Genomic DNA, 23832 nt, shown 5'->3' with positions numbered 1-23832 from the left:
ACATAAGCTCAATAGGATTGAAAAGATCCAATAGTTTCTTCGATAACGAAAACTTTCGGCTCTTTTTCCGGTATAACACCGGCAAAACTCGGAAAATAACGACATTAGCCTAGGCCTAACTAAACATTCAATGAATGAATCACTTTTATCAAATTAATTTTTATAAACTAGAATCTAGATTCTCTACATTCCTAAATTAAGCACGTAATTGAGTTACCAGAAGTAAGAAGTATTCTTCGTACTGTTAGATCTATATCTAGATCTAGATTTTACTTACAACTAAACTAAAACGATGGATTTCGATAGATTGGCAAATATTAATAATCTTTTATTCAAAACAAAACAAATGTTAAAATTAAACAATATTATTATATTATTCTAGATCTAGTCTAGAATCTAGACTAGATCTAGTATATATTATATATTATATATATAATATATACTAGATCTATAAGTAAGTAAGTTAAGTAAGTAGGCCTAGTAATACTAGATCTAGTATTAGTAAGTACTAAACTCTAAAGAGTAGGCCTAATAAATAGAACTACATTCAACACATTGTAAGATTGTTCTAGCTAGGTCTAGTACATAGAGTTTAATATATTAATAGTAAAAGTAAGTCACTAAGTAGACTAGAGTCTAGTACTAAAAGTAGATCTAGTAAGTACTAACCTACCTAACTAACAACTAACAAGATTCCTTCATGTAACAATACATACATACATAGTACTATTACTAGATCTACATAGATCTACTACAATACTAAAAAATACTAACAATCCTACTAGTTACTAGAATTATCTATATATATAATTCTCTTCTGGGAGCCGTTAGAAAACAAGCTGCAAACGTGCCTTGCAGTCCCCTCTTTTCCTCTTTGTCGCTACCACCCCCCACCCCCCTCACATGGTCTGGTGAGTTGTGGTTCACGCTGTTTACATTTTACAATCGTAGAGTAGGGTTTGGTGACGGCTATTAGGGGCAGATAATTTAGTTTGAAACGATTTTAAACTTAGAGGAGGTAACTAAGAGGAGGCTGCTTTCACAGGGGTTTAGTGTTTTAAAGCACATATTTTCAGTGGCAGCATTGGTACTGTCGAATTCACAAATTATGAATTACTGAAAAGTAGAAAATAAAACAACTAAATAACAGCGTATGATACGCCGCGGGTCGGCTCGTACTAAATAATATATTTAAATTATCCGGCTATTTGTAGTGAAGGCTATTTTTTTTAGTAACTACGAATAGCCATCAGAAGGCTCTTAGTACTTAACTTAGTAATCTGACCATTCAGAGCAAGGCATTTTTCTCTAATGACACTAACTAATATCTTAAACTTACTTAATGCCTAATCCTAAAGCCTAACACTAAACCCTAATGCCTAACCCTCAAAAAGTTCTACATTCTTTAAGCCTATTTACTGAGTAAAATAGGAATCAAAAGTAAAATGAAAACTAAGTCCAAAGGAATGACCTGCCCAACCTCTTTGACCACTTAAACAGTTGTCATAAAGTAAAAAGTTTAATGTCGTACTTAAAAATAAATATGAATGCATGTGCGGACAAGAACAATGATAAGAGTTTTTATTTAAGTAAGAAGCGTGGTGTCTCAGTGAAGTATAACATTAATCATTCTCTTAAAAAATTCAAATACTCATGGCCCAAAACAGGCTAATCAGTTGGCAGAGGTTGAAATAGTTATCAGTATTGTGTTGCAGCTAATAGAATATTAGTTTTTTGTGGGACCAACTTTGGTATCACCCTAGCGTCCTGACCCAAATCATAATCTCATATCATCAGTTTTGTATTACGTTTTTTCTTAATTAATTACAGGCCATCATCATGACAGAACAAATGGAAATCGATGACTCGTTATATAGGTATGAAACTTACAAGACGTACAATAAATTGATTGAAAAAACTACAGGAATTGATCCTTTAAACTTTAAATGTTCATTTTTTTATACATATTTATAATATTTATATCAGGTATGAAATTTTATCAAAAAGCAATTATTAATATAACTATTTAAGAAATTTCATGTTTTTATTTCAGTCGTCAGCGATATGTATTAGGTGATAGTGCTATGCATCGAATGGCCAACTCATCTGTTCTTGTGTATGGAATGGGAGGCGTTGGAATTGAAATAGGTAAAATATGTATTTAAAAGAATTTTTTTAGATTTTATTTCTTGCCCTGAGTTGTGGTCTACTTACATCTCTCAGAAATTATTATTGAATGTCAAATTCACTGTCCTATATATATATATATATATATATATATATATATATATATATATTATTAAGAACACGCTATTGTTATTGTTGATTTATTATGTTTAATTTAAAAGGAAAAATATTTTTTTTTGCAGCCAAAAATATTGTCTTAGCAGGTGTCAAGGTTAGTAAAATTTCATAGACTTACCATAAGCCTTTAGTACTTTTCACTGTCATAGCTCGTGTATATATAGTAGATATTTGTTAATCAGACCACATCAAGATATGATCCATTTGTTTTTATTATGATAGCAACATGCTCTAATTTACAAAATGATAAATGTTTTATGCATCACTAAATATTTGCATAAACTATTGGCACACTTATATGGCATCATAAACAAGAAATTATGTTGTTCGCAAAATGTTTTCATTTAAATATAAATATACCAATATCAGCTCCTGTGAAGTCCAGCAGTGTCATTTTGGCAAGGGAGACAACAAACAGTACACTGACAAGAACGTTCTGATGAAGGAACCCTTTATTTACCTCAGAAGCACCACCTTTAATACACAACTGATGATAACTTATAGTATAACCTTAAAAACAATGTTTACTTTTTTGTACTGTTTCATTTATTGTACTTTTAGTCCATAACAGTGCAAGATCCAAATATCTGCACAGTCAAGGATTTGGGCACCCAGTTTTTTATTAGAGATGAGGATGTTCAGTCTTCCAAATACAGGCAAGTAGCAAACCATAATCAAACTTTTGCCTAACATAAAACTGCTTGTTAGCTTCTATGGATGACATATAGTATGATAATTAATCTTAATGTTTTTTTAACAGAGCAGAAGCCTGCTGTAAGCACTTAGCTGAGTTAAATCCTTATGTCAGCATTATGAGTATCATGCAATCATTGTCTAGCAGTTCTGAGTTGACCTACTTAAAAAACTACCAGGTGTGAAGACATTTTACACTAATCTTTTGTACAAGAGGTAGAATGTTAAACTTGATGAAAAAACATATATGTATGTATAAAAAGGTAGTTTAGAACTAAATCGAATTGAGTCATAGACTTTAATTCAGACTTTACTAAATTATTGAATTTTAATCTCTTATACAGTGTGTTATTCTAACAGAATTACCCTTGCATCTTCAAATAAAGATAAATCGATTTTGTAGAACAGCATCTCCACCAATTAAAGTAAGTTTGACTTGTATTTTTGTGTAATAAAGATTTTTTAAATTTTATTCTCTCTTAGTAATGCTTGTAGGCTGTAATTATCAGATATATTTATTTTCTTGACCTTTAAACTTAAAAAAAAAATAAATGTATAGTATAATTACTATTGCTTCAAAAATTGCATTTTTCAGTTCATATCATCAGATGTTTATGGAATACTTGGTTCAGCTTTCATTGATTTTGGAGAAAACTTTGATATATTTGATAGCACTGGAGAGGAACCAAAAGATATTTTCATTGGCAGCATTACAAAGGTATTTGTCATCTGTTATGAAATAACTTATTCCAGCTTGCTAAAGCATTAAGCAGGCATAAATAGTTCTGTAGTTTGATGTGTTTTCTGTAATCAACAAATACAGGGTAACCCTGGTGTTGTCAGCTGTCTTGAAAACAGATATCATGGTCTTGAAACTGGTGATATTGTAACCTTCAGAGAAGTGCAGGGAATGACCAAACTAAATGGTCAACAGTTTACCGTAAAAGGTAATGTCTGGTCTTAACAGATTCTAATTATCAAATCAATATATCATTAAATTAGCCTAATCTTTAACTTGATTGTTTTTTTTCTAAATAAAATGCATTTTTCATCAGAGCACTTAAGTCATTCCATAACTCAAGCTTGTTAGAATACAAAACTAAATAATATTTTTATTTTTTTCAGAGGTGAATTCCTTTTCTTTTAGTATCGGAGATACTACTGGTCCAGAATATGAACCATATGAGCAAGGAGGCATATTTACCCAAGTTAAAGTTCATACCAAAACTAACTTTGTAAGTATTTTTGCTATCTCTAATAGTTACCATAATCATTCACAATCATAAGGTTTAGCTATTTTTAATATTGAACCACAAAACTTTTGCAGGAATCTCTAGAGCAGCAAATCATTAAGCCTAAACTGATGATGCCTGATTTGTGTAAATTTGATGTAAGTCATTTTTTTCCCACGTTTTCTTTAACTTGCTTTCTCTGTTTGTCTTTCCAATCAAATCTTGCGATCGAAATTTCTGGCACTTCCCAGTTAGCTAGCGCGCTGAAATTTTGAGGGAAGCTTTCTTTTGGATGACCATAGAATATTCAATTGTTATTATTACTAAATTGATCAATGGAAACATTTTATTGAGCATTTTAGACCGCTATATAATCTATATATATAATTCTCCTCTGCGAGCCATTAGAAAAAAAACGAGCGACGCGTAGCTCGCCTCTCTCTTGCCGCGCGCAGTGAAGCGAACGATCCCACGTCGCGACAGGCTTAGGGGCAGATAATTTAGTTTGAACCGACTTTAAACTTACAGGAGGTAACTATTACCACTGGTGGCCAGTTTGGGGGAGACGATATGGTCGAGTGGTTGGGCACACGATTGCTATCCCACTCGACACGGGTTCAAATCTATGTGTTCTAGTCAGTAACCAGCCCTCGTCCTAACCGCTATCAACTAACCTCTGACAATCATTCACTTGCGATTGAGACCGAAGAAGAAAGGGTCTCTCGTTTTTTACGAGTTGTCTTTTTACGAGTTGTCTTCGTTTACCCAAAAAAAAGTTAAAAGATAAAATCGATAGCAAGATTTCAATGCAAACAAACAGACAAAGACTAAAAAGTAGAAAATAATAATCATTAAAAAAGTTTTAAAAAACCCACGTTTTCTGATTGAACTAAAAAGTAGAAAATAAATACTATACATCACAATAATGCAAGCGATCACTCTACTATAAGCGATGAAAAACGTGGGGCGCCGTGATTTTCTTACAGTTTCTAATACTGTTGACTCTCTACAAGCTCCCTAATAAAAGTCAATAGTATTATCTAATCAATAGTAATATAACTTTTACTTCGGCGCCCCACGTTTTTCATCGCTTATAGTAGAGTGATCGCTTGCATTATTGTGATGTATAGTATTTATTTTCTACTTTTTAGTTCAATCAGAAAACGTGGGTTTTTTAAAACTTTTTTAATGATTATTATTTTTTAAATATAAAAGATGATTTGTTTTTAATAAAGCCTTTTGTCAGTATTAATGTAATAATGTAAATTAACATTTGCAGACTCCACCAATTTTACACTTGAGCTACCTGGCTTTACATAAATTTATAGAAGATTTCAAGTCTTTACCTAAATCATGGTTGGTTACTGTTTCTGCTTACTTCATACTTACTTTAATCAATTATTAGTATTGTAATTTTAGTAACCTGTAAAAATGTGGATAGGCTTACTAATAATAAATATGCACATTTTTATATTTTAGGGATGATGCAGATGCAGCAAAGTTTGTTGACATAGCAAAGAACATAAATGAGTCATTGGAAAACAAAGTAAGGACAAATATTTTAAATGATTGATTTTTAAAAATGTTTAACCTCTTGATATTGAGAAAATAAATGAAAAAATTATGCCTTTTCATAATTCTTTTTAAAAGGTTGATAATTTGAATGAAAATCTTCTGCAAGCTATATGCAGATGTAGTGAAGGTAGTCTTGCACCCCTATGTGCTATCTTTGGAGGTGTGGTTGCACAAGAAGCATTAAAAGCTTTGACAGGAAAGTTTACACCTCTTAACCAATGGGTTAGTTTTAAATGCAGTATTTTTATCATATTGAAAATAGCCTAAACATCATGTTATTTATTATTCAATAACTATGAAAATAGTCATGAAACTTTAATTTTATGAAAGTTAGCATTATTGCTCTATGTATGATAAAGTTTTTTAGCGCAATTTCCATTCTGGAGAATTGCGTTTATTAACTCGTCATTTCTGGGAATGGATGGATGGATGTATGAATGTATGGATGAATGTGTGTCCGGGCTTTAAGTCGTATCTCCTCCTCAACAAAGCAATATCGATGACTAGTTCCAAAAGCAATTATGTTAAGCAAGTTACGAGGATGAACATAGGCCATAAAAATTACGGGTTTCTTTCATGGATTTCCCAGAAAAGCCAAAAAAACTCGAAAAAAAGCAGTTTTTTGCCCATATCTCGGCAACCAGATCACTAAGCGACTTGAAACATGTACCAATCGATTCCTGCCATAATTTAGAACAATATTGCCGAAGAAAGTTTTCAAAAATATCCTTTCGTTCGGTCACAAAAAATTTTTTGAATTAATTAAAATTTGGACCGAATTAGTAGGCATTTTTTCCAACCACACCACACGCGTCATCACGTTCAATAGCTGCGCCATCGCGTTCCATGGTTGCGCCATCACGTTCAGTAGGCGCGCAATGGTTTTTAGTCATGTAACTCTATTGTAAATAAAACATGTAAAATACTGAAAAAAATTAATAAAAAACGTTTTGATAACTAACCAATGGTTTTACTAACCCTGCTCTTGATTTACGCTACGACAGAGCTATTTTTAGATAACATAAGGAAATTGCGCTAAAATTGTCACTAGACTTTTTAATTACCTTGTTTAACTGGTTAAAAGCTAATTAGTAAATAGTTTATTAGATTGTTTAAAAGAGTTTTAAATCAAGTTAAATATTTCCAGTTATATCTTGATGTTGCTGAAGTTCTACCTCAAGAACCTATCATAGATGTAAAACAATTTTCACCACAGTAAGATTACATTTTTATAAAAAATATTTAAATTCTATAAATTTTAATTTAGATAGCTTGATATTTAAAGAAAATAGTCACAAATAAGTTAGATAATTATTTTTACATCTTTTAAAAGTGGTGACAGATATGATTCTTTGAGAATTTGCATAGGAGAGGACAGATGTCAAGTTTTAGCTGATACTAAACTTTTTATGGTAAGTTCATCTTTGTTAAATGTTTTAATTATTGATTAGTGCTGTACACTTAAAAACAAAAATAAAAAAAAATGTTGCTTGTTTTCTAGATAAAGTTTATTATTGACATATCCAATTAAAAACATTAACAGAACATATATCTTATTCAGTTTAATTGGTAACAATTATAAAGTTTTTACATACAAAGAAATTTATAATATTTCAGGTTGGTTGTGGTGCCATTGGCTGTGAAATGTTAAAAAACTTTGCATTGTTAGGTGTTGGCACTAGATCTGGAAAGGTAAAATCAGATTGCTGCTGATGAATCTATAGTAATTTTTAAACATCTCTGAACAATTTGACTGCATTATATTTAATTAACATTGTTAATAAACAGACTTTTTATACCATGAGTTAATGACAATTATTTTTTTACAGCTTACAATTACAGATAATGACCTAATAGAAAAATCTAACCTAAACAGACAGTTCTTGTTTCGACCTTGTCACATTCAGGTTTGTGGCAAAGCATTTTTTAAAGTATTGAAATAAATTTGTAATCTGTTTTAATTGCAATGGTTTGAATTAAATATTATGTTTTATAACATTGTAATCTGTTTCAATTGCATTGATTTATTCTGAAATTGGGTTTTATTTCTAGAAACCAAAATCAGTGACAGCAAAACAAGCTGCATTAGAGATAAACAAAGGTTTGTGCATATCATAAAAACAGTAACTGACAGCTAGTTATATTTTTATTTTTTGTAATTTCTTATGTATAAATAATGCCAACACTTAAATTCATTTTTTGTGTACTATAATTTAGTATAACCATGACATTTTGTCATAACAAATACTAAATGATTTGCTCTGATTAAATCGGGACAGCCATTAATTTTGTACTAAAAACTACAATTCTTTTTTAGTAAATATTTATACTTTAAACATCAGCATGACCTAGATAAGACTTGTTGTTTACATTTAACAACATTACCTGTGGTGCGGCTGGGCATAGTGCTGACCACACTATCTCTTCATATGCCGAGGTCACAGAAACAAGTGAACTCTACTTCACTTGCCCCATAGACCGTCAGGTTTGAAAGGGAAACTTTACTTTACTTTACCTGTGGTGACAAGAGAAAACAAAATTGTTTTGGGATCTTTTTTATTTCCAATATTGTTTAGTTTCTTTGAAAATATTAATAACACTTGAGCCAAAAAAATGTGCAATCTTTTTTGAATAAGGTAATTTGTCCAGTTGTTGTTACTTTCAATCATTCTATCAATTGTGTTGTGCAAGAAGCAGTGAAAAAAAATATTTAAAACAATTAAACTTCTGCTGACTATAATAGTATAATTTGCTTATAAATGTTATTAAAATTAAATTGTGTAGGGCCTATATATTTTTAAAAATGCAGTAAAATGGAAAACCACATCTGCTGAATAACACACACATAAAAACTACAAAAAATAGTTAGAATATATAACCTAACTCTTAAAAAGCATGCTCAATTATTTTTTAAAATAATCTTTACAGATTTGCAGATAGAAGCACACCAACACAGAGGTAAAGTTTGCAAACATGTAATTGTTCAACATGAAGTTTTTGTCAAATAATTAAAATGTAACTCCTCATATAATTCATTATGATAACTGAAAAAAATGTAAATAATTTTTCAGTCATTATTAGATTTGTCATGTTATATTCCATTATAAACTGTAAAAAAAGAGATAGGAGAAATTAAAACTGATACCAACATGTATTAAATTCTAGTGGGACCACATACAGAGGAAACAGTCTACACAGATGCATTTTTTGAAAGTCAAGATATTATTGTTAATGCTCTGGATAATGTAGAAGCAAGGCGTTATATGGATGGGTAAGTAAATTCCTCCTTTCAGACCTAACATTCCATAGTGCAGATAAAGTAGAGTTCATGTTTCTCCTCGGCATACGAAGGGATGGTGTAGTCTTATGCGAGTCAGAGCTGAGTGGACTCTGGCACCTTCTGCAGTCCAGACCATTCTTCAAACCACTCGACATTGCCAACCCACATATGGATGAGTAGTACTGATTTTTCTATGCCATTTTCAGCTAGTTAGTTTTTATTTTATTTTTATAGGTTTACTTTTTAATGAAGGATATCAAATTCAAAAGTATGATATATTCTATTTTAAAAATTTAGGCGCTGTGTTACAAACCAACGACCTTTAATGGAATCAGGAACAATGGGAACAAAGGGTCATGTTCAAGTGATTGTTCCACATTTAACTGAATCCTACACAAGTCAGGTAAAAAGGGTTTTAGATTTGGTTCTGACAGGATTCTACTAGGACTTGGCTGTTATTGTAATTGACATAAACTATTGCTATTAAAGTAGGCTGTAAAAGTATTGATAACTTAAGCATACAATGCTTTGTAAGATGTTAAGTACAACATTTTTTTATTGATTGTTTAATTTTGCCAAAATCATAAATTTACATGAATATTATTTTTCTAAAACATTTTAGCAAGATCCTAAAGATGAAGATTTCCCTTACTGCACAATAAAGTCTTTTCCTGCAACTCTGGAGCATTGTATTCAATGGGCTAGAGATAAGGTGTTGTATACATTTGTATTATCATAATGACTAAGAAAATGTACACTTAATATTTAATCAATGTTTCAAAGATTTTTTAATTACCTGATTTTTATTTCATTTATTGTAATTTTTTTTTTAAATAATATAGTTTGAAGCTCCTTTTGTACAAAATGCACAACTTTTTAACAAATTTTGGGAGAAAAATAAAGACATCAAGGAAGTAATTAAGGTTAGTTTTTTTTTTTTTAATTTACTTTTAAATTATAAATATACATCCTCTAATTGCATTCCACAAGATTTATTTTGTCCTTTAAGTGTTATAATATAACTATTTTTTTTAAATGTTTGCTTTTATGTATAGTTATTAGAAAACAGTAATGATAGTTTTTTAATCTCATACCAGAAACTAGAAAATGGCATTGCTGTTGAGGGGGCTGTGAAAGTGAGCAAAATTCTGACAAATAGGCCAAGCAATTGGACAGATTGTGTATCCCTAGCAAGAATCCGTTTTGAGCGCTATTTTAATCACAAGGTAAGGTGCAACTGCTTTAGTTTTATAATAACACCCTAACAAGGATTTTGTTCACAAGTATTTCTTTTGTTTTTCTTTCTTAGGCAAAAGAGTTGCTTCATGCATTTCCAATAGATAAAAAGCTTGAAGATGGAGGTTAGTTAACCCTTTTGGTTTTTTTTAACCTGTTAGTAAATCATTTTTTTTATTACAGCTGTTTATGTTGTAGTATTTAATAAATCTACACTTACTATTCTGTCATTCACTTTTTCTATCGATAATGCATGTAAGTCATTCTGAAACTACTGAGTGCAGAAAAAGGTCCAAAATCTTTTGACTCCTAAGATGTTATGTATTTTATGACAATGTATTATTCCCACCCTCAAAAATGAGAGTAGGGAGTCATTTATGGATGCTACCTTACTGCTGCAAATATTGCATAAGTTAGGTGTTGATAGTTTAAATGTCTATTGGTTTCCAAATTCTCAGAATGTATAGAAGTTGATGTGCTGTGTTTAAATCTGCATTTAATTCTAAATAACATCGGTTACTAATGTTGTAAGGAAAACTATTTTATTGATTAATAAAGATGTAGATGGATCACAGAATCAATATTTCTAATTGATACTCGGTCTTAGGATATAAAAATACTTTTTAAAAATGTCATCAATTTTGTAAGTTAGATGTTTAATATTTTACAAACAACTGCAGTATACTAATGTGTATGTTATTATGGATCCTTAATCTTATTTCAGCATTATTCTGGGGTCCTCCCAAAAGACCACCAACCCCCGTTGTGTTTGACCCAAGTAATGATATGTAAGTCATAAATCTACTGAACAATAGCTTTCAGTTGCAGGCCTACAAGTTAATGATGGGTTTGATGTGTGCTTAACATGCTTAAAAAATGCACTTTATAATACAGTTTATAAAATAAATACTTTGTCTTTTAAATACTGCAGGCATATGCTTTTCGTAGTTACAACAGCAAGATTGATAGCAGATGTATACAACATCCATAAAAGTCAAGAGGTATTAATTTCATTTAACTCAATACCAACCATTTTAACGCCAATAGTGAGGTATTTTTTAAATATATGAATATTTGGTTTTATTTATCATTTAAATTCTTCACGTTTTTAATTTTTTAATCCTAGGATTCTGAGTTGAAAAATATCATTGACATTTTGTCAACAGTTACTGTTCCAGAATTTAAGCCATCAAACAAGGTATACTTTTTTAACATACTACTAGATCTAAACTCGTTTTTATTCTTTTTAAAAATTGCAAACATCGTTTTAATTAAGAACCAAAAAATGTTTAGTTCATCCCATGAAACTGGTTTATTTACTAACCTAGTTTTAGACTATAGCTAAGTCAGTTGAAAAGTTAATTTTAAATACATAAATTGACATAACACTTTGGCCTGACCTCTGTGGTACATGTATTTAAGGCCATAGAGACTGATGAATCAGTTAAGAAAGATGAATCACCTCCCGAACACCTCTCAGGAGATGTTGTCAAAGAGGCTGGATTAAGGTTGAGGAAATTACAAGAGAGCCAACTAAGTTTGTATTTGTTTTTTATATCATATTAAAGTATTTTTATGTGTAGTGTTTTTGTCATTTTAAAACTTTTACAAGCACTTCATTATTCTTTTAATTTATGACTTCAATAATTAACCAATGATTTTCCTTGAAATTGCTGTATTTGAACAGACCCAAGTCCATTAAATGCTTTGGAATTTGAAAAAGATGATGACAGCAATGGTCATATTGATTACATAACCTCCACTACAGTATGTTATATTTTCTTATAAGTTATAATATGTACTCACAGCTTATATATACTTTAAAACTTGACCTATTAAAAGTAATATTTGATTCTAGAAATAGAGCTACAGCAGTCTCTAATTAAACTTTTTTTTTTTAAAGTAATGATGAAATGTTAAAGCTTTGTTTGTCCCATTTTACCCTTAGTTGGCATCTTGTAATGGTAAAAATGAATTATTATGAAGTATTTGACACTTCAGTCTTACACATAACTTCTTGCAGAACCTGCGTGCACAGATGTATAACATAAACATAGGAGACAGGTTTAAAATAAAAAGAATAGCTGGCCGTATTGTTCCTGCCATTGCCACAACTACGGCTGCAGTTTCAGGGCTTGTCACTCTGGAATTGATCAAAGTTCTATGTAAGCTTCCATTCCAAAAGTTAAGAAACTGTTTTCTTAACTTAGCTTTACCCACATTACTGATGTCAGAGCCAGGACCTGCAGCTAAAACTGTTTTACGGTAATTTTGATCTGGTTGTTTTTTATTTACTAATTTACTCATTTGTAAACCATAGACATATAAATGTTTCAAGAAAAACTTTCCTGTTAGTAAATTAGAAGAATTAATTTTAAAAATGTATTACAGAGAGGGTCTCAGTGTAACACTATGGGACAAGTGGGAAGTACGAGGCACACAGACATTTACATTACAAAACTTTATAGATTCATGCAAGGTAAGAAATGCTTTCAGTGAAGTTTTGTCAGCTGGGCTGTTTTAATAGACCTATTTGTTTCATTTGTTTTTGTTTTATCTGTACAGGAAAAGTTTGGATTTGAAGCAAACTCAATTGTGCAAGGAGTGAAAATAGTGTACATGCCATTTATGCCTGGCCAAAATAAAAAACTACCAATGCAGTAAGTTAAAACTTTTATTGTGGTAGAATATGAGGTGGTATTAAAATTTTTAAAATTAAAATTGATGCAAAGCTGATTTTAAATAATTAAGATTTTAAAAGAGTTAAGCAGTTGACAAGTTTTTTCTCTCTCTCCGACAAGGATGACAAGTCTACTGAAACCTGTACCTGGCCAAAAATATGTGGACCTTGTTGTATCTTTTGATGGAGATAATGGTGATGATGTGCCAGGTCCACCTGTTAGATATTTCTTTTAGGCTTGGATTTGGGATCACTTACACAATAGATGGTCATACAAACTGTGATGTTTTTAAAATGTATTATTAAATTTTAAAATGATTCATCTATGAATGACCATAGATGATAACATCAAATAAAAAAAATGATGAACTAAATTATTGTACCCATGGTACATTTCATCCCATACCCCACTGGATTTTGTAGATGGTAAGTGGTAGGTGAGGCTGTTGTATTACTGAGTTACCTGGTGCTGTACACGAGCCTGGTATTATGGTTGCCATAGAAACCCTGTCATGCCATGTCTGGAGCTGTCACATCAGACATCTGTGGGTTCGCCAGAAAGGCTCTCATCAGAGTGGTTCTTTAGATTTTAAGATCACTCTCCCTCATGCTATAACATTTGAGCTTTAGTCATTCTACTTCTTGCCATCATGTAGCTTCAGTCATTCTACTTGTTGCAGTTACAATTTATCTGCAGTACTTTTTTTGAGCAGATTTCAAAAGAATGTTGGAGATTGTTCGTTTGTTTTTGTTTTTTTAATATAGCTTCTAGGAACTACCTAATTTGTAAACATTTTAGATGTTAAGCCAAGTAAAATCATTGTGGTTAAATTAAACCAAGAAATAATGTTGCAGCTTCTGGTATGCTGTGTAAATGTTACAAACTTAGACCAATGATGTCTTAGTATTAGCTTTTGGTGTCAGTAAAAATGTCCCTAAATAGAGATTGTTATAAAACTGACCAGAGTTATGGATAAACATACTGACGCCTTTGAACATGTTATATGATTGAGGTTATGTTATAGTTATATTTGCTGTTTGATTGAATAGTTAATTGTTTTATTAATTTATCAGGATCAATATCTTATTGGTGTCTGTACATTTGTCAGTTTTTCAGCTTCATTTATTTTCATTTTTATGGCTTCAAGTTTGTGAAGCAGCATATGTAACTGAGGTCATTCCTGCCTATACATAAGTTGTTGTATGCCTAGTCATTGGTTCAAACAATTAATCAACCAACAGCTGTTCTAAAGTTGTCTTTTATGAGAGGCAGTAATTTCATTATGTGTTCATCAGTCAAGCTGCTCTACAAAATTGTTTGCCTAAGATTGGGGTTGAAAAACAATAAAGTTAATAAATAAATTTAATGCTTGCTCTTCTATTTGTTGTTAAAGAGCTGTAACGCTAAAAATTAATTCAATGCGGCAGTTCATTTAAATAGAAAATTTATTTCTTATAATAAACATTTTTAAAAGTTGTAGGCCTGTACTAAAAAGGTCTAACAAATATAATCTTGATAATGTTTTGTAGAACAGTGGCGATTATGTACAGCTTTACCTAGACACCACTGGGAGTCGACACTACCAATTAGTAGACAAGAAGATAGAAACTTCCAATCCATTCTGACGGTACTGAAGATAAGCTATTCCAGATAAATTCCATAAAAGGTTATGACACAGACGGCGGTTTTCGTCTTGAAAACACATGGGGCGTAGTTATCAAAAGCTGTATTCCAGACACAGCGGTCGCCTATCATGATGCCTTGGTTGTTGAGTTGTGCCAGAGTCACGTGACACAAGTAGCGATACCGTGGAAACTCAAATCTCCTTTTAACCTAATCAGTAAAACAGAACAGTTTGTTAGGTAGATAAACAATCATATAGCTTTTTTTTTAAAAAAAAAAACATAGTCACGTCTATTAACTAGATCTAGTAAGCGATCTTTTATTGCACCTATTAGACTGCCTTCGTGTACACTCCATTAGCTAATGCCGCATCTATATTGACCACCGTCCATAGACCTACACAATATTCTATTATATTTTTAAGATTTCGGTCAAACTCTATCAAAAGCTGCTTCTTAACTGTGTTCTTAGCGCAGTTGTATTCAGCCATGTGACCTCCTTAAAATGCATGCGAAACTAACTAGACGCTTGCATCGACTGTCTTTAACACTTTGAACCCGGGGTACCGCTTTATATATCCGAGTCTTAATAATTCTCCGTGCCCCAACAGCCCAAAAATCGGAACTAGGCACTTTATCCCAGATCGACAGTCCGTAGATAAAAATGCGATATTAAAGCCAATCTCTCAGTACTTACAAGTGCCAGACATTTGGACGCTATTAGCTTGCAAAGAGTGGGCGCCACTTTACCGTCATATTTGTAGTTTTCAAAGACGGGGGTCATAAGCTTTTGTATCGCATTCCTCACCTGGACATAGAAGAACAAGTTTAAGTTTACTAAATTAATAACAATCTATATTTTTTGTCAAATCTGGTAGCTTCTTAAAATAAAATGCTTTTGTTTTTTTATGAGCCAACATTTTCTGTCATAAAGACAAAAACACAATGACATGTTAAATTGTTAAGCCTGTAAAAAATTTCACAAGCCCTAAAGAAAACTGCTTTCAATAAAAACTCCAAATACCTTCCACCAAATGAAATAGAGATTTGGTTTAGGCTCCATGCGATAGGTGTTCTCCCACTGAATTTTCTTCCTGGTGAAAGAGCTCTGTCGCCTTAGGAGCATCAACGACGACTTGGTCCGCTCCAGCATTAGGCTGATGCTCGGGTCGTCATGGTAAGCGTTATCTTTGTTGACGTTACTGTCCTTGGCCGTGGGTTGCTTGCATACCTGGCGGTTGCTCTCGTTCTCGTCCTCCTGGGTGTCTTGCGAGATTTCGGAGAGGGAGGCAGACATCAGGTTCTCGGAGCGAAACCTCAGCATGTGAGGAGAAAACGTGTACTTCATCTGCAACAGAAATCAGGAGAAAGTTTAACTGGGGGCAAATTTCGATTTGTGTAATTTTCTGTGGCCGAAAGTTAAACATGAGGCCCACAGTGTATTAGCACAACACGATGGATTTGGTAAGCAATGAAGTCTCAAAAAATCGGTAAGACTGATTTTTAAAAATCTTTTTCCAGATATCGTGACATGTTACTTCAACTGGCCCTAAGCGATACTGGCAGAAAAAAAATCCAAGATACAAGAGTGCATCGTGCAGGATTTTTTTTTTTACAAATAAAAACCATAATGAAATACAGTGGAACGTTGTGGTCGGATAGTAGAGTTTACGACTGCTAAAAGTTTCGAGTTTGGTTCTTGTGCTCTAGTCTGATGACGCCCGTGAGTTTACCCCGCTCTGATGGGTTAGGGCGGTTAGGGAAACAAAGAAGGCAGGGCATAGTGTTGACCACACTTTTCCCCTGTATGCCGAGGTAATTGCAACTGGTAACTCTACTTTATCTGCCCCATATGTCTTGGGCACAAACGTGAACATATGATACTGATGACTTACCATATTGTTATTACGACCTGGTGAATCTTTATGGTGGTCCATTTTCTGCCACTGCCTTGTAGCACCAAGACCCGCCTGCCTTCACTAGATGAGTAGTAACCACTGGGCACACACTATAAGCTGAGCTATGGATGGATGATTGTGAAGAGTAATATGCATCATACGTTCTCTATACCGTAACAGTACCAGAAACGGAAGTTGTAGGCGTATGGTGATAATACAGCCACTAATAATAGTGATCAAAGGACAAGACCAAAGTTAAAGTCTGTACTGCAACTTGCTTTCCGTACAATATATTTAATGTGATTTTATTTAAAATCTTAGTAGTAAGCCTATAAAACATGTATTAGTAAACTATTTTACCTTGAAAACTATATAACATTAGAGTCCAACAACATCAAAGGTTAGTCCAAGGTTTACTTTCATTTGTTGATGTAAACATACACATGTGCACACACAATGGTGCAATCGCGATGTAGAAGTGCGCAACTTTATTAGGCCTAAACTTAAAACCCAAACCCCTACATTGTTTGAGCTTATCAATGACAATATCTGTCATAGTTCTTTGTAATTGAGTTCTTAGATAGATAATCCTAATTTATGACATTTTTGTTAAATAGTTCTGGCAAATTATTTAATTTTTACATGCTTTTTTTTTTACAAAGTTTTTTTCATGCATCTCTTTAAGCATCTCTTCCCCCAAAGTTTATTGTAGGCCTACCCTAAAATGTTCTGAATCATATCCATAAATGAGTCATGACGCTTGGCAATTTTAGCTTTTTTTTTTTTAAAACCCCAAATCTACAGCAAATGGTCACCAACATAAATGCCTGGCCGAATGAAAATATTGCTCCCTCCCCCCCCCCCCCCCCCATCGTTTAAATGCTACTCCACGTTTTAAAACACTTTCCTTCCCCCCCGCATCACTTGGTCACATTAAAAAAACAACAACTTAAAATGAAAATATTGCATAATTTTGTCCTTAATGTACAGAATACATGCTAGACCTATATTGCATCTTCCCAGTCCCTGCTGTAAACCAAACGTAACACAAGCGTCTGAACGTCTGAACCCCCTCCTCCTTAAGCATGTGACGCGATTGAACGAATCCCCCCCCCCCCCATAAAAAGGAAATTATTATGAGTTCTGCTACATATTCTCTACTATCGACACACACTTGAAAATATTGTGAAGCCTCCTCCTCGTCTTTCCTGTTTGCAAGGACAATCGATTAAAAAAAACAACCCCAACATCACCCAAAGACCAATGAGAAGCAATGGACTATTTGACAAGAAGCTCAGAGCTGTGCTCACAAAGGAGGAGAAGAGCCACACTCGGCAGGATTCTTAGGTTCTCACATCATTCAGAGCGGGGGCAGATAGTAAGCCAACGAAAATCGAGGCGACCGGCGAAAACCGAGACAAAATGAAAACTTCGTGAACCGAAGGCAAAGGAATCCGTGGTTTCTCTGAATTTTTATTTTACTTTCAAAATAATGGCACAAGAAAGCACTAGTAAGCTTTTTAAAATTTAAATTCTTGACACAAGTACTGGTAATTGGAACTTAACAAATAGACCTAATACATTTGTATATGTGCATCCGATGGTGCCAGCCAACCCTCTTTCAACGGCTATATAATGAACTAAAACTAAAGGGCATCTTGTGTCACTCTGAGCAGTGGCGTCGCTAGGTCGGGTGTCACCCGGTGCGGCACTTCTTGGTGCCTCTCCCCCAAGAAACTAAGTTTATATATATATATATATATATATATATATATATATATATATATATATATATATATATATATATCATTTATATCACACACAGTCACAAAATTATTACGGACCCTACTTCCCCCCCCCCCCCCCCCTACGCGTTTCATTTATGGACGACCCCTACCTTACATGTGTATAAGCTTTAATCACTGCAGACTTAATTGTAATTAAATTTATTACATTGTCTCTCTATAATAAAGTTGGATGCAGCATTGTTTTTTCTATTTAACTTTTTTCATTAATTTAACTGGCAAAAAAAAGCATTTTTCTTCTGTATATTTTGCAATTTTTCGCCTTGGTGTCACCCCTCTAAATCGTGTCACCCGGTGCGGTGCGCACTCCCCGCCCCGCCCTCGCTACGCCTCTGATTATGTTCCAAACGGTGTGTATAACCTTACGAGTCGAAAACTATTTATTTAAGGAGTTAAGATCTTGAAAAAAAAACCTCTTGACTCTATCTAAAGGCGAACCCTCAGTATAAAACAAGACCATAAACAGAACCTGGAAACACAAGTCGGCAATATAATATTTGGCAGGGCTTGTTGAAAGAAAGAAGGGGGGGGGGGTAAGTATTGAATTATTGTAATAAATAGCTGTACAAGGTCAGGGTTTTCCGGGGGGTGGGGAGACTTAAAGACTACAAGTAGCCTACATATAAATCTATTTCGGTCGGAGGATGGCAGCCGGTGTACGCGTCGGGTGTGTTTCTTTCAAGCAACTCTTGGGGGGGGGGGGGGGGGGGGGGGGGAGGGGCAGAGGCGTAGCGAGGGGGGGTGGACATATGTCCCCGGGCGCCGACCTTAGGGGGGCGCCAAATTGAAAGTTTGAGGGGGGGGGGTGCAAATCGAACGTTTGTCCCCGGGCGCCGAGAAGGGTCGCTACGCCTCTGAAGCACTTCTACCGCCCCCTCCCACCAAAACGAAAAAATTATATAGAAAATATATATTTCTTTTACCAGTGTTCCCCCCCCCCCCACCCCTCCCGAAAATTTAGTCCGCCCCTATAAAACGATTGATTTTTTAGGGTCTTTTTTTAGTAATAAAAATTAAGAAAAAAAAAACATGCTCTTTTTGTCAGAATTACAGCTAGGGTGCGTGGGTGTGTACCACATCTATAGGTCTACTAATAAGTACCCTCCGGAGGCGTAGCGATGGGGGAGGCAAGGGGGGACATGTCCCCGGGCGCCGACCTTAGGGGCGCCAAAATGGGTTGGAAAAAGTAATCGAAAGCTTGAGGGGGGTGCAAATCGAAAGTTTGAGGGGGGGGGGGCGTGCAATTAAAAAGTTTGAGGGGGGGGGGGGTGGGGTGCAAATCGAAATTTTGAGGCGGGGAGGGGGGTGCAAATCAAAAGTTTGAGCGGGGGTACAAATCAAAATTTTGTCCCCGGGCGCCGGGAAGGGTCGCTACGCCTCTGGTAACCTCTGAGTGTTATTTATGCTTTCTCTTAGTTGTATTTCATTTTACCAATTTCTCTTATTTGAGGCTATGCTGTTTGTTGAAATCATTACACCACAAAGACAGAGGGATTATCACGTGACACAGACCAGGGAGGTTTCTAAATAAAACAAAATAAAATGACGTCACTCTGTCCCATTTACAACCGGATGGAGTAGCCTGCTTTCACTCTTGCGAATCTATGAAAACATTCACCCCAAGCTAGATCTAAGTCCACATTACCTTTGGATGATTATCCCCCATAAAGGTATGGTCCGTAACGGAGAAAAAAAAAAGAGTACACTAATTAAATCTTAGAATAGATTTTGGTTTTTGAATATTTACTTAGTTTTACCACCTCTGATTTAGTTAAGGCTAAGGTTTCTAAAGTAAAAATGTAGTTTAGAAAGCTGAGCGAAGCAAGCGCCGGTGTGTCGGACAAAAGAGTCATCATGAGTCAGTCCGTCAGTCCCCATCAATCATTGTGACCATGGCATAAAATGTCACATTCTCAATGACCATCTTATATTGACCTAGATCTAGATCTAATTTAAATTGTCCTACTCAGTACTTAGCCCTACTGCTTTTACCATATCATACTACAAGTGCTTCTTTGGCCTACATTCGTTTTATTAGTTTTACCTTGATCTCATTTTAGTTTTAGTAACAGTTTCAAAATGGATCTTTAAAATTCTATAGTATAGATAGGGCATAGGCCAGGCCTACTTAACTTACTAAGTGAATTTTTCTAGATCTAGACTAGATCTATAGTTAAAAAATTCTATAGGGATAGCCTATACTTTAAATTATTTATTATAGCCTATCCTATTTTTTATTACCCTCGATGCCTAATTTGTTTATTATTATTAGGCTTAGGCCTATAAATTCTATCTTTGTAATGGGGGTGCGGGGATGGGTGGGGGGGGGGGGGGGAAGACGGAAAGGTAAACTAAACTATCTTCTATTGAAATTTTATCATGTCTGGGGGACTGGTGGACATGTTCCAGAAGGGGGGAGGGAAAAAAATTGTCCCCGCCCCTCGAAAGATGCCTGAAAAAAAAAAACCACTGCTTTAGTCATCCTATAGTTAAAACCCATAGGTGGTGGGGGTTTTCATTCCCCCACAGTTGTCTCATGTAAAGCTATCGGCTATTAGTAACCATTTGCTCATGTCGCTCTTTTCAAAAATTTAATCTATACTAGAAACTGTTTTTTTTTGTAAAGCCTTAATATTTTGTTAAAAGAATGCTGTCCATTTAAATTAAGACGTCAATAATAAATTTTGGAATTATTATTTATACTATATCGAATTATAAATTTAGATTATACATATTAGCTGGTTAGAGATCTCTGGTACATAAAATGTATCTGTTACATATATACAGTGGCATAGCGAGGTCGGGTGTCACCCGGTGCGGCACTTAATGGTGTCACCCCCCCAGAGGCGTTGCGACCCTTCCCGGGGACAAAGTTTCAAGTTTTTGATTTGCACCCCCCCTCAAGTTTTCAATTTGCACCCTCTCCCCCTCAAACTTTTGATTTGCACCCCCCCCCCCCCCTTCAAGTTTTCGATTTGCACCCCCCCTCAAGTTTTTCTCTATATATTTTGCTATTTTTTGCCTTGGTGTCACCCCCCTAAATGGTGTCACCCGGTGCGGTCCGCACCCCCCGCCCCCCCTCGCTACCGCCCTGCATATATACACATATACTTATATAGAAGAGTTGATAACCTTACAATGCCATAGACATAGATCTTCTATTTGGAGAAGCTTAGATAAGTTTTTCGAACATTGAGCCATAGCCTTTGTCCATTCAAGAACAAACTACAAGGCAGCAGGTGTTTGACTTTGGAGTTTTCTCTCCTAGATGAGTTGCTTTTCCCAGCTATCGAGCCTCGTCTTTTCAGGGTTTGAATTCTGGACTTTTTAGTTTAGTAACCATGAGTTTTTTTACCACCTGACCATGCGGACCTAGTTATACATTCACATTTCCTCACTAATAATTGTATTTAATTTTTACAGTGTCTAATTACAGTTACATATCAGTCAGAGAAACCTGTGTTGACCGTAGGTGTTCATCAAAATCAAAAAGAAAAAAACCACATTGTAAAGCCCAATATGTAGTGTGTTGTAAGAGTGTAGCCAATCTTAACATAATCCTCATTATGTTGAGGTTAAATCTGGGATATGGTTTGGTATTTATATCAATCTACAACTGATTGAGAACATGTAGCAATTTATAATCCTAAGCAATGTTGTTTTCTTACATCATCAATGAATATTTTGTGAATTGTTTTGTATTGCTTATGCTTTAGCATCATAATCTATTAAAAAATAAAACACAAACATCATAACAACTGAATATTTTCCTGTTTGATACATACAATTATTTTTGGTCTGGAATATAGATCTATGCTGTTTCTCTTTATTTGTGAACCAAAATCTTTCATGGTCAATTGAACATTCTGATGTAAATGTGCCTAAGGGGGAGATAAAAGTGTTGATAAAAGATGCAGTTAACAGAGCTATTTGCAATGAAGATACCATTCTATATGTCCAACGTATATTCACATTAGATTTTACATCATATTTTACCTCATTTTTTAAAAACATTTAAGGTACATCATATCTTTTTATATACATCTACATTTATTTCTTACATTTGTGGATAATTATAAAAACAATGATTTTTTCATTTACATGTATGGCATTTAATAATAATTGTTTAAGTTTTACTTTAAACAAATAGGCATGGTAAACATATTTTTTTTAATGAGAGAGATACATGCCGTAACATTTTGAAAATACTCTTTTATATAGCCACAGTAAAAATGCCTTAACATTACAGTCATGTAACAAGTGCCACTATTTAATTACCTGTCCATTTTTATCGGTGGCATTTAGATTAGGATTTAACATTGTAAAAGTTTTAAAAAATCATTAACTTTATTCCTTTGTTGAGGAAAATAAATGAGTTAAAAAACTTCTCTTCCCAAGCAATTAATGTACACTCATACTTCTTTTCTTTTCTCTGTATTACTGTTTTTTTCAATATTTAAAAATTCTGATGAAGAAAGGTACCAGTTTACAAAAAAAAAATGACTGTCCTATGAAAACATGTATAATAATACAAGAGAGGTAACTCAGTATCTTGGTTAGCATGATATCATGTATCAGTACACAGGTTTCTAGTTACTCATATGACTATCTCAGTCTGCTCCCTGTTGATGAAATGTCCCTCTGATAAACTGGCTCTGCTGAAATACTAGAGCACATTGTTGTCACAGTTTTCCACTGTTGGGGGGAGCAGGTGTTCATTTCCCCTGGGCCTGTACACAGCCAGGTGGTGGGTGACTTAATGCTGGTGATGAAATGTGTTGAATATTGGACATACCTCGTGTTTTAATTTTGTTTGAATTTAAACTTAGTCTGCTTTTTCCTATAGGATACTATGGTGTAGCATAAAGTATGTTTCCATTATACTGAAATTTGTGATCCATCGTTGTATTAGAAAAGTTTATGCTGTTTTTACAAAAATCATATACCAGGTTTTCTAGGTTAAAATGCACATGTGACAAATACTTAATCAGAAATATTGTTTTTAAAGTAACAATGGATTGATCTTTGCTGTTTTTTATGTACATTAATGAACTAATGTTGACATAGTCATCGCTAGGTTAGGTGTCGCACTGTGAGTTAACTGAGGGTGTTACCCCCCCCCCCCCCCCCCTCAAATCCAAATAATTTTTGGTTAGTTGTTACCCCTCTCCCTCATTATTCTTACTGGATATAACATTGTTTTGTAAGTATGTAAGTAAATTCTATAATTTTTTTGATTTGGTGTCACCCCCAAAGTAGCGTCACCCGGTGTGGAGTGCACCCCTCACCACCCTCTTGTGACACTAATGAATGTTGGATTATCTGTCCTCTTAAGTGAGCCATGTTACTGAAGATTCACACAAAGATCACCACCTTTTACTTGGATATTTCAATGCTTGTATTTTTTTTATTTCAGAAATCTGCTGTATGGCGTTTAGCCCAGTGCAGTCTCCAGTCTATGTAAGTTCCAACAGTTGTTTAAGTTGTTAATATTTTAACCTTTCAT

At 34.1% G+C, this 23832-nt stretch overlaps 3 protein-coding genes across 8 annotated transcripts in view; 2 read left to right on the top strand and 1 right to left on the bottom strand.

Moving 5' to 3' along the window:
* The first annotated feature begins 76 nt into the window (after positions 1 to 76).
* LOC131955332 (ubiquitin-like modifier-activating enzyme 6) lies at positions 77 to 14373 on the top strand. The gene is made up of 35 exons (XM_059319429.1): positions 77 to 222; positions 1831 to 1877; positions 2054 to 2148; positions 2370 to 2398; positions 2866 to 2960; positions 3065 to 3176; positions 3342 to 3422; positions 3593 to 3715; positions 3821 to 3944; positions 4123 to 4232; positions 4325 to 4387; positions 5509 to 5585; positions 5709 to 5775; positions 5880 to 6026; positions 6952 to 7019; positions 7138 to 7216; positions 7422 to 7496; positions 7634 to 7711; positions 7857 to 7905; positions 8733 to 8762; positions 8970 to 9075; positions 9382 to 9487; positions 9707 to 9796; positions 9927 to 10007; positions 10182 to 10310; positions 10394 to 10445; positions 11045 to 11108; positions 11252 to 11321; positions 11447 to 11518; positions 11743 to 11857; positions 12008 to 12087; positions 12344 to 12585; positions 12712 to 12799; positions 12886 to 12980; positions 13122 to 14373. The coding sequence occupies exons 2-35, from the start codon at positions 1840 to 1842 to the stop codon at positions 13234 to 13236; spliced, it is 3045 nt and encodes a 1014-aa protein (XP_059175412.1). The 5' UTR covers positions 77 to 222; positions 1831 to 1839; the 3' UTR covers positions 13237 to 14373.
* Positions 14374 to 14458: 85 nt separating this feature from the next.
* On the bottom strand, positions 14459 to 16972 carry LOC131955333 (dynein light chain Tctex-type 5). The gene is made up of 5 exons (XM_059319430.1): positions 16882 to 16972; positions 16519 to 16643; positions 15648 to 15971; positions 15321 to 15431; positions 14459 to 14834 (listed from the first exon to the last, which is right to left on the bottom strand). The coding sequence occupies exons 2-5, from the start codon at positions 16558 to 16560 to the stop codon at positions 14643 to 14645; spliced, it is 669 nt and encodes a 222-aa protein (XP_059175413.1). The 5' UTR covers positions 16561 to 16643; positions 16882 to 16972; the 3' UTR covers positions 14459 to 14642.
* A 2972-nt stretch (positions 16973 to 19944) lies between these two features.
* Positions 19945 to 23832, top strand: part of LOC131955304 (rho guanine nucleotide exchange factor 28) — a 111183-nt gene continuing 107295 nt past the window's right edge. For 5 of the 6 annotated variants that reach the window (XM_059319376.1, XM_059319378.1, XM_059319377.1 and 2 more), the window contains exons 1-2: positions 19946 to 19996; positions 23743 to 23786. In XM_059319376.1, coding sequence (XP_059175359.1) covers positions 19978 to 19996; positions 23743 to 23786 — 63 coding nt within the window. In that variant the 5' untranslated portion in view covers positions 19946 to 19977. Of the gene's footprint in view, positions 19997 to 23742; positions 23787 to 23832 lie in introns of all 6 variants that reach the window. The other variant, XM_059319379.1, reaches the window with a different exon arrangement.

This window comes from Physella acuta, unplaced genomic scaffold, assembly GCF_028476545.2.
Source record: "Physella acuta isolate Inbredline_101_S28 unplaced genomic scaffold, ASM2847654v3 ptg001063l, whole genome shotgun sequence".
NCBI lineage: Eukaryota > Metazoa > Mollusca > Gastropoda > Physidae > Physella > Physella acuta.
This window is presented reverse-complemented; position numbering and strand designations above follow the sequence as displayed.

Excerpts from the sequence above, each read along its gene's own strand:
- LOC131955332 (XM_059319429.1), top strand. The coding sequence starts at position 1,840 with ATGACAGAACAAATGGAAATCGATGACTCGTTATATAG. Across the intron at positions 1,878-2,053 it reads ATCGATGACTCGTTATATAG|TCGTCAGCGATATGTATTAG; the intron begins GTATGAAACTTA and ends TTTTTATTTCAG. Across the intron at positions 3,177-3,341 it reads CCTACTTAAAAAACTACCAG|TGTGTTATTCTAACAGAATT; the intron begins GTGTGAAGACAT and ends TCTCTTATACAG.
- LOC131955333 (XM_059319430.1), bottom strand. The coding sequence starts at position 16,560 with ATGGACCACCATAAAGATTCACCAGGTCGTAATAACAATATG. Across the intron at positions 15,432-15,647 it reads TCTATTTCATTTGGTGGAAG|GTGAGGAATGCGATACAAAA; the intron begins GTATTTGGAGTT and ends TTCTATGTCCAG. Across the intron at positions 14,835-15,320 it reads CGTCCAAATGTCTGGCACTT|GTTAAAAGGAGATTTGAGTT; the intron begins GTAAGTACTGAG and ends TTTACTGATTAG.